The sequence below is a fragment of the Perca fluviatilis genome, chromosome 15 (genome assembly GCF_010015445.1).
Source record: "Perca fluviatilis chromosome 15, GENO_Pfluv_1.0, whole genome shotgun sequence".
Classification (NCBI taxonomy): Eukaryota; Metazoa; Chordata; class Actinopteri; order Perciformes; family Percidae; genus Perca; species Perca fluviatilis.
In genome coordinates, this window is record NC_053126.1 from 32,340,860 (window position 1) to 32,356,041 (window position 15,182).

Here is a 15,182-nt window from a genome sequence, read left to right on the forward strand (position 1 = left end):
TCCATGTTTAGTCAGCCAGCCAACCTGAGCCTGAAACCTGAACCTGATTTCTTCAATCACAAAGTACCTCCTGAGTGAGAGAGTTGATCCTCTGTTGTAGGTTGGTGGTCTCTGATTGGATTACACTGGTATCCTTGATGATGGGCTCACAGGAACAGCACAGTATCCTTTCCTCTCCAAACTCACTGATCATAGGGAACTGAGAGGAGAAGAGAGGAGAAGAGAGGAGATTGACTTTCCAGAAAAGAATGCATTCATGCATTACAAGTCTGGAGCTCTGTAGTGATTTGCAAAAAAATGGACAATAAAAGGTGATGTATTGTGTGTGTGTGTGTGTGTGTGTGTGTGTGTGTGTGTGTGTGTGTGTGTGTGTGTGTGTGTGTGTGTGTGTGTGTGTGTGTTGCTCTCCACCTTGACCTCGTAGTGTTTAAGCTTCCTCTTGATGCTGCTGTTCTCCCTCTCCAGACTTGCAAGCCGGGTCTTGATGTCATGATATGCAGCGGCCAGGGCCAGTCCTGACGCTGGGTACATGTCCTCTGGCAGCCGATCAGCCGACCAACTGATCCCGGGAACACCCACATCATCTCTCAGCCCCTCTCCTCCCAGCAGCCCCAGCTCTCCTCTGCGGAATAGATCCATCATCAGTTAGCTGTAGAAGTAGGAAAAAAAGTTGTAGTTGATCTCTGGGAAAACACAGACTGGACTTTGGGCAGACAGACAGACAGGCTAACAGCCATGTCAGCTCAGTAAGTCACTTTGCACTCTTCACCTCACACAGCAGGGGCACTAAATGGCAAACAATCTCCCAAGACTCATGTCCTGGCAGAGGTGACAGTCGCAGAGAGTGTGTGTGTTTTCAAACTGCAGCCAGGGGCCCACTAAGCCCGTAAGCCAAAGGTTTGCTGTTTCCCATCTGCTGCTGTAAAATACATTGTTTGTTGCCTGGCCCCTGTCTCTCACTGGCAGTTTTGCACTTTTACATTGCCCTGTTGTCTTACTGTTTACAATCCTCATAGAGTTTATGTGTGTGTGTGTTAAGAGTGGTGATACCCGACCCGAGCCTGACGCGACCTGGCGGTACCCGACGGGCCGGGTTCAGACAGATATTTAGAAATGTGCGGGTTCAGGTCGGGCTTGGTCACATCAGCATGATAAGGCATTTGTTGAAAATGGTGCTGCGTCTCCTTTAAAGGTCGTGACACACCAACCAGACGGGTGACCCTCGGCAGAAAAGCCAGTTGGACTGATCAATCTCCCTTTGAGTTGTTCGAAAAAGTGCCATGGAACACATCAAAGCGACAAGACATAATATGTCTCCATAACAGTAGGCGACGCTAATCTGTATTGTGGTCCAAAAAATGAAAACCGGCAGCTGATTGGACGAACGCATCACATGGGTCTGGTTTCTCCGGAAATTCAAAGCCAGACTGTCATGGCGGCTTATTCAGAATACAATCTCATATTTTACTAAAATAGTTCACCGAAACGTGTTTCTGAAAACATTTTAAGCGAGAAATAGGCCATGCAGTTGCTGAATCTGTCTTCATTTCGACAAAAGATCGACAAAGGTCAGTTTAAAAGATTTTCGTCAGATTTTGAGGGACTCATCCAGACGCTCATCCAGCTCTTCGTTAGCACTCTACCAATCAGATTGGTCATTTGAGTCTGACTGCTGGCAGTGCCCGCCTTCCGATTCAACATGTCAAATCAATGTCAAAATGAAGGCCGACGGCCCCTCCGACGGACGATGGTACGGAACACACCAAACAGATTCGACCTCGCCAGCGTCCGACGGCTTGGTGTGTCTCGGGCTTTAGAGAGCTCAGTGCGTGTGTGTGTGTGTGTGTGTGTGTGTGTGTGTGTGTGTGTGTGTGTGTGTGTGTGTGTGTGTGTGTGTGTGTGGAAAGTGGGCAGAAGAGAAATAGAGAAAGAGGAAGCAGACGTGTAGATGCGACTGGAGCAGAGTTGGTGGAATAAGTTTAAGTTTTGTACACAGTGTGCGGTGTCCAAAATAAACCCCAGACTGAAAGCCAAGTTTATTCATTTGCTCACCAGGAACAGGATTTTAACCCCGACGTTATTGATTTTATAGTCGGCCCTGGAGGTAACGAGTCTCCCCTGGTTTTCTGACCACGCTCGGAAACAAAGCAATCAGGAAAGGTTAACACATTGAACATTTTAAATTAAACAGCTTATTAACGTGCGCTTGTTGCCCCGTGTGCGCTTATTCGCTCATCTGTTGACATTTACGAATGCCTTCCTACAGTTGCTTAATAAAATCGTGTTTTCCACACAAACAAACATACATGTGCCATTAGTATGAGAAAAAAATGACATTTTAACTGTCGGGCTTGGGTCGGGCTCGGACATAAATATTTTAATGCCTGTCGGGCTCGGGCCGGGTTCAGTTACTGCTCTGTCGGACGCAGGCCGGGCTCGGACAGAAAAATATGTCCAGATCACCACTCTAGTGTGTGTGTGTACTTACCAGTATGTGTACTTATGTGTACGTATGCATATTTATGCACTTTTTTATATACAAACTTATATCTGTACATAGTGAAATGTTTATGTTTACCTTGTTCAGCTTTGTTGTCCTTGTTTTTAGCCATATATCTATTCCTGTGTATGTACTTTGACAGCAACAAAAAGCTAGAGTCCGATTCCCTTTATGTGTTGACACTACTTGGCAATTAAAGCTGATTCTGATTCTGCTGGCTTGACTGACAACACTTGGTAGTAGCATCCTGTTTGTGCAGCCTACTTTCCCATTTTCCGGATCTAAACAATCAACAAGATGTAAGCAGAATCCAAATTCTAGATTTTCAAATGTCTCTTCAAAAACCTAAACATTGGTTAAGTCACAGATGTGTCTGTGTTTTTTATAATCTATATGGATGATACGAAGTCTGACAATATAAAATTAAAACTGCATTTAGCCTATCTGCAAGACCTCATGTAGAATAGTCTTGAGATGCTGAGCCAGAAGAGATCTGAGCAGCTGGATGGAACGTGCAGCTCTGCAGTACATTAATATTTCATACATGAGCATTGGTTCACAACAGCCATACCTCTTCCTTTATGGCATTAAATATGTGCCTCATTCCTGAGGGAGTAATTATATGTTTTGAGCACAGAGAACTATATTTTGCGAGCACATTACATTACATTTTGAACAGAAATTAACACTCGCAAACATATTCTATTCCGTGCTCAATAAATGTATTTGCATGTTTGCTATGATCCATATTAACTCTCACGCAGTTTACTCATGTGCCCTCTCAAAAACTCTTTCTCTGCGCTCAGGTAGACGCTGCTGCGCTCTGGTCATGTCTCCCTCACTCTCAACCTCTTCACTCTGCACGCTCAACTCTTGACACACTCGCTCAAAGTTTCACAGTGTTACAAGTGTGCCACAAAACCAACTAGTCAGAGAATTAAAGGTCAACTCTCATTGGCTGTTCGTCTCCAATTAGATTGCAAGTACCAGGAAACCTATATCTACGGGGGAACAGTCTTTGACACAACACCTGCAGTGATTCCCCAGCAAGGGGTATTTCTGCTGTTGCCAGGGGGTACTTGGAAAGATTGTGGAGCAGCTTAACTAAGCAAAAAAATAATTGAAATTATGATTTATTTAAAACAATATAGCAGCTAAAACAGCTCAACACAGATGTTTAAACATTCAGTATAGCAAAGTAATGAATGGTAGAAATAAATAGCTAAAAGTAGGACTACTGACTAAACGGTTCAAATGATTAGCTAAAAGTAATGGATGACTGTTGAAACATTAACCACACTTCAAGTAGAAGGCCTAGCTAGTAGAATTTCTGACCAAACCAACCTAAATGTTTACAGAATTCAACTGTTGAACTGTACATTTTCATGCAGTTGAACTGTAAACATTTAGGTTGGTATAATAACATGTATTTATTATAGTAATAATAAATAGTGCGAACACATTGGGAATTGATGGGGCGGGTATGTGAGTGAATATGACAGGGCTGTGGGGGAACCTCAGACCAGAAAGGCTGGAAAGCACTGATCTACAGTATTTTATATTATTTACCTACCGGTATATTACAGGCATGCCTTAATAGTTGTGTTAATCATAATAAAAAAAATTTCATAATACATAATTACAATAACATATCTCCTTGTGTGACTAACCATCCTTCACAAGCAATCTAACGTTAGCCCAGCATAGATAAAGTCTATGCATCCATTAATGTCATCTGAACCCACCTAAAATGTCACACATGTAAGAAGTCTGTAAAACTGGTTACATAGTTATCATGTTCAGTCCTTGCAGGCAAAAATCCTTGATTATGCAGCACGTTTTCTTAAAAAATGCGATGGAATATGCGGGATATTTATGCAATTTTATGCGATGAAATTGCGGGAACTTGCAAAAATTTCGGGAACTTCCAAAAATTGCGGGAACTTGCAAAAACTGCGGTTTGATGAAAAAGAGAAAAAAAAGTGATTCCCCCACACCCTGCTTTTTTGTTTTTTACTTTATTTAAAAATATAATTTACAGATATTCAGTCATCGCAATACGTAAACAAATAAGATACAAAAATATATACAAATAATATAATATGAAAGTACAAATAAAAGTAATAGTCTTAACAGAGGGAAATAAAAGATACAAAAATCGTTAATAATATAGACAGCAGGAGCACTTAAACAAAGAAATTTCAGATAATATCAGATATTAAGATAGCTTTCTTATTGGATACCAACTTAAGAGACTCAAAGTGCATGTCAAATTCAACCTCCAACACCCTGCTTTTCAATGAAGTTCACGTCGCGTAATTACGTCACTTCATAACGTTCCCATAGCAAGAGGGGAAAATGGCTGCTCTTGTGTGAAGTAAACGCAACATTTTTCAACTTTCTGCTAAGATATAGCTATGTGACTTTTTTACAACGAAAATGCGGGGATTATAAAATCATGCAAGCCCTGCATATTTTGAGCAGAAATCGGCAATTTATGTGGCAAAAGTGCGGCGTATTTGAAAAAATGCGGCCCCCCATACATATGCGGACTTTGGCTGATTATGCATTGAATTATGCGATCGCATAATCGTGTTTTTCTGGAGGGACTGCATGTTTTATTAACCTTGATTCTGTTTGCCAAAGCTATATCTTATTGGCTTGCAAAGTAGCTATCCATTGCTAATGCTAACGTTAGCTAATTTAAGTCAAAAAGCAGTAGGCCTACCTAACTAACGTTGCTGCCAAGATATGGTTTCATTTGAAATAGATTTAAAAATAAATAAGGATATACTAACGTTACCATGCACAGTGCAAACCCATGACAACACTTCACGAGTCTTACAACACCTTCCGGTCTCCAGTGAAACCATATCTTGGCAGTAGTTAGCCAAGGGCGTGGGAAGGGGGTGCTGAGGAGCTGGATTTTATATATTTTTTAAATAATTACTTATTCGCTGTCTGACATTATTTATATTTTTGTATATCAAATAATGAGGCAAATAGCAAAAAAGGGTTATGGATAGGTTTGAATATAGCCTACTAAAAAGTAACTGTTATAGCTGCTATAGAGGTCAAAGTGAAAGTGAGTCAAGTGACTCGCTGAGAAGCGAGCAGGCTGAGGCTAATTGACTGGAACGTTAGTTGTAGAGAAGAATATGTCGCAGAAAAGGATACAAGATGGTTTCTTCCAGCATAGTAATGCAGCTAAAATTAGCAAGATTTCATCTGTAAAAGGCAAACCTGAATCTGAAATAACATTAGCAAGCAACTCGGCTAACGTTAGCAGCACCATCATAGCATCTAACGATAACTTTACAGAAGGATTCAAAAAGCCCTGTAAGCCAAGCAACTTCAGTTATCCTGGAAGGAGATTCGGGACAGAAACTTTTCAACGGTCTTTTCAGCTGAGCTCAGAATGAATGATAATTAATTTGTTGTGTTAGAGTGCCATCTACTGGGCACAATTGGTAATTATCCTGAAATACAGGAATATGGTCAGCTTACTTCCTGTTTATGTGTGGAAAAGAACTACCGTTTATACGCTGTTTCAGTGTCTCCGGAAACTTTGGTTATTCTGCAAAAATAATAAGTTGCTTTAAAGATAATTCTGTTCCCTGTGAGAGCAATGCCTGTAAGTATGATTGTTTTCATTGCGTATGTTTTGTGTAACAGAAACCGCTGTGAGGTGGTTAGTACACATTTGCCGTGGAGAAGGCACAAGTTAGGAAATTGTTGGCGAGGTCATTGCAGCCTGATTATTAGCATATATTTTCAAGCCAAACATCTCTGGTGTGGTTTTGACGACCAGAAAAGTATACCGTAGCTATATACTGAAACAGGCAAATGATGTCAAGTGCGCTTCTGTGATGTGGGTGCGCGCAGTGGAGTCGGAGTGGCGAGTGCTGTCGCATAATTGTGGAACAGTGGAATTTGTGGCTGCCCAGGACTTTTCTAAAACTTCTCACTCTCACCCATACACTGAGCTAAAATGACATATTTAGGTTGGGGGCAGAAATCGTAAGACATCCATTATTTTGTTATTCAGCACCCCTGGTCAAAAATAGGTTGCCGCGCGCCTGTAGTTAGCTAACGTTTCTGGTTTTTGAGATAAATTAGCGTTAGCAACAGATAGCTCCTTTGCAAGCTAATATATCAACAGAATAATGGTTAATAAAACACGGTAATGTAACCAAAGTATTAAAAACTACTTACATGTGGCTATAGTGTGACATGTAGTAGGCTTATTGCTGTTCAGTCTCGCATTGTGAGACCAACTTAGCTTTTTTTATTATTATTGTCTTTATTTTAACAACATTCAAAGACAGGCAGTCAGAACAGAAATAAATAAAACACAAATATGCACTTAACTAACAAATACATCAGATTACAAAGATCTTATAGTGGGTACATAGGTTGATGGTTTTAATAGTTTTTTTGTTTTTAGAATACTGAATTGATGAAATGTAATGTTTGAGATCATTTTCGAATATTAAAAAATATGGTTTGTGGTTGGCAAATTTAGACTTATGAATATTAAGTTTAACGAGTAACAGTATCAAATTAATGATGTAGTATTTATTTGTCTTGATGGAAGTGTAAGAAAAGAACCCAAACAATACACTTTCATATGTCATAGTCAATGTGTAAGGGAAATAAAGGTACTGACATCATGCCAAAAAATACAGGAGATAGATCAGGACCAAAATAGGTGAAATAAATCTTCAGGAGCCAATTTACAAAAGGAGCAGTCCACATTAATGTCCTTTTTGTATCTTTGTAGAAATACATTGCAGGGACAAATTGATGAATCATTTTAAGAGACACCTCTTTAACCTTATTTGTAATCAGATATTTCAATGGTAAGCACCAGATTTTCTTCCAGTTCAAGTCTGGAGTGACATTATTCCAGTAAGAGACCACATTTGGAACAGAGAACATTTCTTTTTGAAATAAAGCACGTATATCACAGTTATTATCTAATATAATCTAATGGCCATTAAGTTATCTCAGGTGCTACTGAGTTCCTGAGCAGTTGTACAGCACCAGAGGGAATTGCATCAAACACTAAAGCATATTCTATAGTCATAGTATGACAACAAATCGCCACTAGAATTGAGGAGTTGAATAACCAGAAAAATGCCATTGTGAAAACCAGTTTTCTATACACAATGATTTGTGCTTGTATAATATTGTTCCAGATGTAGTATCCATGTGGTGAGAAGTTGTGTTTATAAATTAAGGACCAATAAATAAGCATTTGCTTGTGAACATTTGATAGCTTAAAAATTGTAGCAACACAGTAAAACTAATTTCAGGCCTCTAAATTTTAAAAACAACTAATTAGGGATACAGTTCCAAATGTAGATGGATTTCTAAGAAAGTGCTTGATCTAATTTATCTTGAAAGTCTTGTTAAGAGTAGAAAAGTCAAGAAAGTTCACACCACCATGTTCATAGGAGTTCATTAAAGGGATACGCCACCGTTTGTTGAAATAGGTCTTATCACGGTCTCCCCTAGCTGTAAATAGGTGGGCCAACGCATTTTTTGTGCATGCATTGTTTTAGTCCGGTGCAACACCGGCAGCGCCGCCGCTAGTTAGCTTAGCGTAGTGAATGGAATCCTATGTTGCCGGTTAGCATGTTGTGAGTAAAAGTGAGCCAACAAAAGACAAAAAAACTACTTAATTGCTTGCACTGAGACAAAAAATGCGTTGTTCCACCTATCTACAGCCAGGGTAGACCGTGATAAGCCCTATTTCAAAAAGACTGTTCTTCTAATATAGTGTATTCTGTTTTTCTACACAAAGTAATAAAGCATGCTGTCAATGGTCTTAGAAGTCTGTTCATTCACATCTAGAGATGAGGCATAAGTTAGTAGACCAGACCTGGGCATTCTTTGTGCGAACGTATGCAGCTTCTTCTTCTCTGGTTGCAAGTCGCAATTAAAAAGAAGTAGAAGAAGAACTGCAATGTGTCGGGCCCCTGTGTCGGCGAGCCGCGAACTGAGTGGGAGACGTTAGCATGGACTTAAATGAGCTGTTATCCCTCAAAATGTCAGCTCATGGGAAAGAAAGAGAGGTCGATACAGAGTGCCGAGTTTTTAACCAAACATGGACTTCTAAGTATTTATTTACTGAAGTCAAAGGTAAATCCATGCGTTTTCGGAGAACAGATCGCTGTGTTAAAGAATTATAATTTGAATTGCCACTACAATACTTAACACGCAGAGAAATACAACAACAACATCTGAAGCTTTGTTAGTTATCTGCAAAAGCAACAAGGCATCCAGGGATGCAGCAGTCAAGACCAGCTTTGTGATATCCCACAAAATCGCCAAAAACAGTAAGCCATTTTCTGAAGGGGAGTTTATTAAAGAGTGTTTGGTGGACTCTGCTGCGCTAATATGCCCAGAGAAAAAAGAGACATTTGAGAACGTGCCGTCTGAGAATTGAGTTTAGCCTATTGGTCCGGCCCTCCACAACAGTCCCTGATTCTCATGTGGCCCCTTGGGAAAATGAATTGCCCACCCCTGCCGTAGGACAACGTATGTAGGAGACTGGCTAAATTAAATTCACATACATCTAATTAGCTCATACGGGCTACTTAGGTGTGTAGAAGTTAGCTGCTAGTCTGGGCTGTGAACATTAGACGACTCATAGCAGATCTCCACAAACCAATGGGTGACGTCACACATGCTCTGTCCATTAATATTAACATTTTGTAAACATTATTAAGCAGGCAAATTGGCCACCAATTATCAATGAGCTGTCGGTGTTTCTTAGGCCTTGGAATAATGGTTAAAAGTCCTTGAGATAAAGTTGGAGGAAAAGTTTGTCTTTCAATGCTTTCTATAAACATACGAGAAGGAAAGACACTAACTGATCTGCAAAAGCAATATAAAATTCAAAGTTTAATCCCACAACACCAGGAGATTTACTGAGTTTTAGGTGTCGGATGGCAAACAGTACTTCATCTGATGTTATTGGACTGGCACAAAATTCTTTTTGATCAATCTCAATAGAGTTTGTTTCTGCGAGAAAACCAAAAAAAGTGTTCGATTTTTTACAATTTTTGGTAAAAAGTGGAACAGAAAGTAGCTATCTTTTTAGGATCATCAGTAATAATATATAATAACACCATTGATATTTAGTTCTAACAGAATTGTATTTACTTAAAGACTTTCCTAATCGGAAAAAAAATATGCTGTGTTTTGCTCTCCTTCCTCCAGACACTTTCTCCTTGACCTCAAAAAAGCTCCCTCCACTTTCGTTTGTTTCGCTGGTTATTTCATTTAGCTTTATTTGCAGTGACAATAAATCTTGTAAGTCATATCTGATACATTTTCAGGTGAGATTTGAGTGGGCACAGTTATTCTAGTAATTATTTGTGTTTCCTCCCATTTTCTAGATTTGGACAAAGAGGACCCATAGTCTCTAAAATACTTTAGCAACCTCAAATTTAAAGCGGTCCCAATTTCTGAAAAAGCATTTATCAATTGAGGCCTCAAACAAAAAATAGTTTATCAATGTTTGGATCTCTTTGATGACAACATCATGTTGCAGAACAGAATTATTTAGTTTCCAGTAAATGAGTGAGTAGAGTATGATTTAAATGAGATTTGTAACGACACAGCTCTATGGTCTGTTAATGGAGTCATACGTATGTTAACATTAATGTTATTTACATCTAAACAATCAGAAATTAACCAATAATCAATGCGTACAGGCCTTATTATTCCACATATAAAGTTTGGCATTAGGGTTTTTGACCCTCCATATATCTGTCAAATGAAACATGTGTGAACAGCTGCACAGTTGTTTCTACTTTGAGGCCACCTATCTAATGCTTCGTCAAGGGCAATGTTGAAATCTCCACCCACACAAAATAGAATATTAGGGTATTTGGATAACCAGTGTGTAAACCAAGCTTCTAAGACATCAAACAAAAAGTAATTTTCACATTTAGAGTTAAACCATACAAGTTGGCAAGAAGCAGAATCTTGTCATCCATACAACACATAACCGCCATTATGGTCACTTTCTAAATGCGAAATAGAATCATGAAAGCTGTTTTTTAAAATAGCAACCCCTGCAGATCTTACTGAACCGCGCAAAAACCACGTCATTTTCCCACTGAGATTTCCAAAAATAAACGTCATTACCTACTGAAAGAAATAGAAATCAGATTTCTGCTGTTAATAAACTAAAATAAAAACCCTGGCATTGAGATAAACAACAGATAAAGGCAGTGTAATAAATGTTGAGATCGATGCTTACAGACGTGCAGATTGTACTTCAGGTGGAAACAGCGATGGATAGATCTCCTTCCCCTCAATTATCACCCGAGTCCCAGCGAAGTGGGCTTTCTTTCCTTCCTTTCTAGGGCCAGAGCTTTTCCCGCACTGTCTTGTCAGAAGTCGTCAGGTCTTCCGTGAATCTTAGTTTATTCTCTGCGAGAAAGCTGCAGCCCTTATCTTTCCTCCACACCAAGTTGCTCACTGATCTTTGCCAGGGTCTCACTGATTAGAGCACAGCAAATGTCGGCTACTTTGACTTTGATGTTTTCCTGTCTGTCTTCTGGGATGCCGTGGACCCTCAAGTGCCATCTTCGCTGATATCTTTCTGCCTCGTTAATTCTTAGCTCCAAGGTTGACAGCCTCTGGATGTTATTCTCACCTGTTGCCTTCACTGACCATACATCAGATTTCAATTTCTGCAAACATAAAGTCAATGGATTTTTTTTAAGTCGTCAATGCTGACTGTGTTGTTGGTTTATCATGCTCTCCAGATTGTCGGCGCGCTCATTGATTAGGCCAGCAACATTATTCTGCAACTCAGCCATTGTTACGCAGCTTTTCATTCTCTTTCCCTCTGGTTTGGATGGAGAGTCAGGGTCGGAGTGTGGCAAAGGTGACAGCACTGGGTTCTGTTTGCCGGTGTTGGAGATAACGTTACTATAGTCATGCTGACATAGTAGGGACTGCCGACTCAGCACTAGCCTGGGTATTGGCCGTTACCTTCATACCTCTGGTTGAAGTATCTGTTGTCTTCTTGGAGAGGAGTTTTCCTTCTTTTTCTTTTTGTTTGACACCCTACTCAGACCAGGGCATAGTTACAGCTGTTCAGTTTTAGTTGACGTTAACATTACCTGGTTTTTAAGTTAACGTAAGACTGCGTTCGACTTTAGCTAGCTTAGCTTTCGCTTGACGGTTTTCAAAGTAAATTTCAGAGTTAAACCGGTACAGTCCTGATGAAAATGCATAGGAAGATGTAAGGAGGTATCCCGGAGTAGATATAATTTTTAAGTTGTTCAGAAATAAGGGTTAAGGGGGATGAAAACTGATAACTCCGACTCAACCACGAAACTCTGCGTCTTCACTGGCCGCGCCCTTGACCTAACTTAGCTACAGTGCTGCGAGGCCTGTTCAGATGACATGTCAGCTGCATAGACCGTATAGGTCTATGCAACCGTAGACCGTATGTGTTTTAATGTGTTTTAATCCAGTAACGTTAGTCAAACAGTTCCACTGTAGTCAGTATATGATGTACCAGTTTGCTGACCAGCAGGTGATGACTGAAAAAATCTGTTCCTCCTAGATTTACGTTTCCTGCTACTTTCGATTTAATTGGAGACGAACAGCCAATCAGAATTGAGCTTTAATTCTCCGATAGGCTTGTTTTGTGGCACACTGTGAAAATTTGAGCGAGTGTGTCAAGAGTTGAGAGCAAGGGAGACATGACCGGAGTGCAGCAGTCTCCACCTGCGCGCAGATAAAGGGTTTTTGAGAGGGCACATGAGTAAATTTCGTGAGAGGGGTTATTATTGCACGTTAATATGGATAATAGCAAACATGCAAATACGTTTGCTCAAACGAAATTATTTTTTGCGAGTGTTAATTTCTGTTCAAAATGTAATGTAACGTGCTTGCAAAATATACACTGAAAAAAGTGATTCTGAGCATTTGTAGATATAACGTAAATTAAATCTGTGAAATTAACAATAAAAGTCTCAGTTTGTATCTTTACATGAAAATGTATTGTTTGAAATTCATCTGCATTTGTTCAAAATACAATAACATTGTGTTTTCTTTCATGTACATGCATTATTTAGTTATCCCAGTCGATCTTCTCAAGTACAAACCCTCAACAAACAATAAGCTTGTTTCATTTACGCTGTTCCGTAAAACCACAAACTGGCACGCACACCCGTTCCCTCCTGATTGAAAATAAACAGCAGACCACATTTCCAGAGGCTGAGTTTATGGTTGAGTCGGCTGAATGTTAAGGTAAGAATGAAGTTTGCCAAGTACCTGGTTAGATTCTAATCTAACCATTGACAGTAGGCCTGATATCTATATCAGGTCTGCTGTCATCGTCTTTTTGTTTAATTTGAAGATTAGCAAGTGGCTTTCCTCAAGACCTGCTAGTGTATTAGCAGCAAGCCAACTTGCTGCTAATACATGTCAAAATCGTTATTTTTTAAATATTATGAAGGCTCGACACAACATGACACGCTTAGTATTACTATGGTCCCTACACATGAACTTGTGTTGTATGGGTAACCTGGATTTATTTAAAATGATGTAAAAATAGCATGTCTGTTTGATGGCAAAGAAACTATGTAAGCTAAACAGGCTAGACAAGTTAGCCTATCGTTATTATCTAACTCACGTCAGCTAGCCATTTGCTTGTTATTGAGACAGCAAACAATTAAAACAAAACATTAATATCCTGTTTTATGTCTTATCTAATACGACAGGCTGTTAATGTGTTTGTTGGACTTGGAAGTAGCCTACCACAGCAACAGCTAGTTTAAGAAGCTACGAGTAAGAAAAATATTCAGTGCAACTTTTGAGATGTTAAAATCTCAAAAGCCACTTGTCAGATCATAATGGTTTTGGAGGTATTATGCAGAATGTGACCCATAATGTATAAATTACTCACTGTTGATAGACATTTCCTGAAGTTGTTTAATGAGATAAGGAAAGAAATTTACATGTAAGTCTATGAGAGGCAATGTCTTTATGCAACCAGTTCTGCAAACAGCAGACTAATTTATTCTAACAACAGCAGAATAAATGTACAATGTGCTTCAGAAAAGATGTGAATGCATCCAAAAACAGAAATAATCTGCAAAGAAATGAAATTAACATCAGATAAATGATAAATGTGGAAGACGTAAAATAAAGAAGTTTAGGTCAATGCAAATCTGAATACTTGAATTACTATTTTTCATGCATTTTATTTTGTACTTTTTATATTATAGTGTAGTTTTTGTTAATTGCAGTGGTTAGTAACTAACTATGATGTATATTTACCAGCTGTCTCTACAACCACACTGGATGAAGGTATCCTTACCAGGTGACTATACAAGTTTGTTTTATCTCTTACAATATATTTATCTGAATGAAAAGCTATTCTTACCTTATTACCTGTGAAAAAATTATTGTCTGTAATTGTAATACTGTATTGTATTGGATATTGTAATTTCAGTGTAGTCTTTGGATTATTCTTATTCTGTTTCTCTTGCCCATGTGTGTCTGTCTCATTATGTTTCTACATCTCAGTGTCTTGTCTACATCTCTTGGTCTCTGTCAGAGCGAGGAGGAATTCTGCAGGGCCACACTGATGCCACTGCAGTCCACATTCCTGGGCAAGTTGGACCAATACACATCCAAGCTGTTGAGCCTGTACAGGAGGAAGGTTGGAGCCATTGGGAAGAAACTTGATGACCCTCGACATTTTAAATGAGGCATGTATTTACAACAGTGTAGTAGTAGTTAGTTTAATGTAGTTGCTTTCTGACATCTGTAATCTCATGTTTTATATTAATCTCATATTTCTCGTTTAATTAGTAATGTAATTTCATATTTTTGTAGGACAGCAACATTGAGTCCCGAAGAGAAGTTGTGATCAAGGACTACCAGGTAAAAAAAAATAATACTATGCTGTAGCTCTGATTCAAAGCCCTGCCAATATGAGACAAGTTTGTGCAAAAATAGGTGTTTGCTGATAATTTAACAAGATTTTAGGAGATTTTAAACAATGTGCCTATGTAGAAATGGGATTTGATTCATTTAATTGTATCAAAATGCCTTGCACATGATGGACACTAAGTACAATCAAGGATAAAAAGGTCCAGGACTTATTTCCATTATAATATTTTAGTATTTCATTATTGAAATGCTGCAGTAAAACATGGGAAATCATCACAGATATCTAGAGACATAATACAAGAATATCCTAAGGTTTGCTGATAACTTATGCTTACAATTGGATTTAATTATTTTTATGGAATTTAGAAGATTGGAATATGATTTTGCTTTGCTATATGATTATTTAAAATTCTGTAGTGAAAGAACAAGAAAGTAATGACAGATGTATAACCATTTATGTATGTAGCTAACAGCACCAAATATATGATACTCTTTATATAAAGCTGCATTGCATAATTGAATGAGCGAAAGATTATTTCTCCAAAAATAGGTCTTAAATTGACTTAAAATGGCCTTAAATGGCATTTTAATTGAACTATGTGATACCTGTAGACACCCTTGCTAAGCTATAATACTACTCAAAAGTACCACATAACAATCTGACCTTCTGTTTGGAGAGGGAACAAAGAGGTATGCATCCGTCACATTACTATACAATAAATGTTTTATTCTCTCTGGTGTATTT

The 15,182-nt window shown here is 38.8% G+C and overlaps 1 protein-coding gene across 4 annotated transcripts in view; it reads right to left on the minus strand.

The window, feature by feature from the left end:
• The window catches only part of LOC120574991 (TANK-binding kinase 1-binding protein 1-like), a 71,510-nt gene that overhangs the window by 25,534 nt on the left and 30,794 nt on the right, over positions 1-15,182 (minus strand). For 2 of the 4 annotated variants that reach the window (XM_039825548.1, XM_039825547.1), the window contains exons 2-3: positions 412-649; positions 68-199 (exon numbers count right to left, since the gene is read on the minus strand). In XM_039825548.1, the coding sequence (XP_039681482.1) occupies positions 68-199; positions 412-642 (363 nt within the window). In that variant the 5' untranslated portion in view covers positions 643-649. The remainder of the gene's footprint in view (positions 1-67; positions 200-411; positions 650-15,182) is intronic. The other 2 variants (XM_039825546.1, XM_039825545.1) reach the window with 2 other exon arrangements.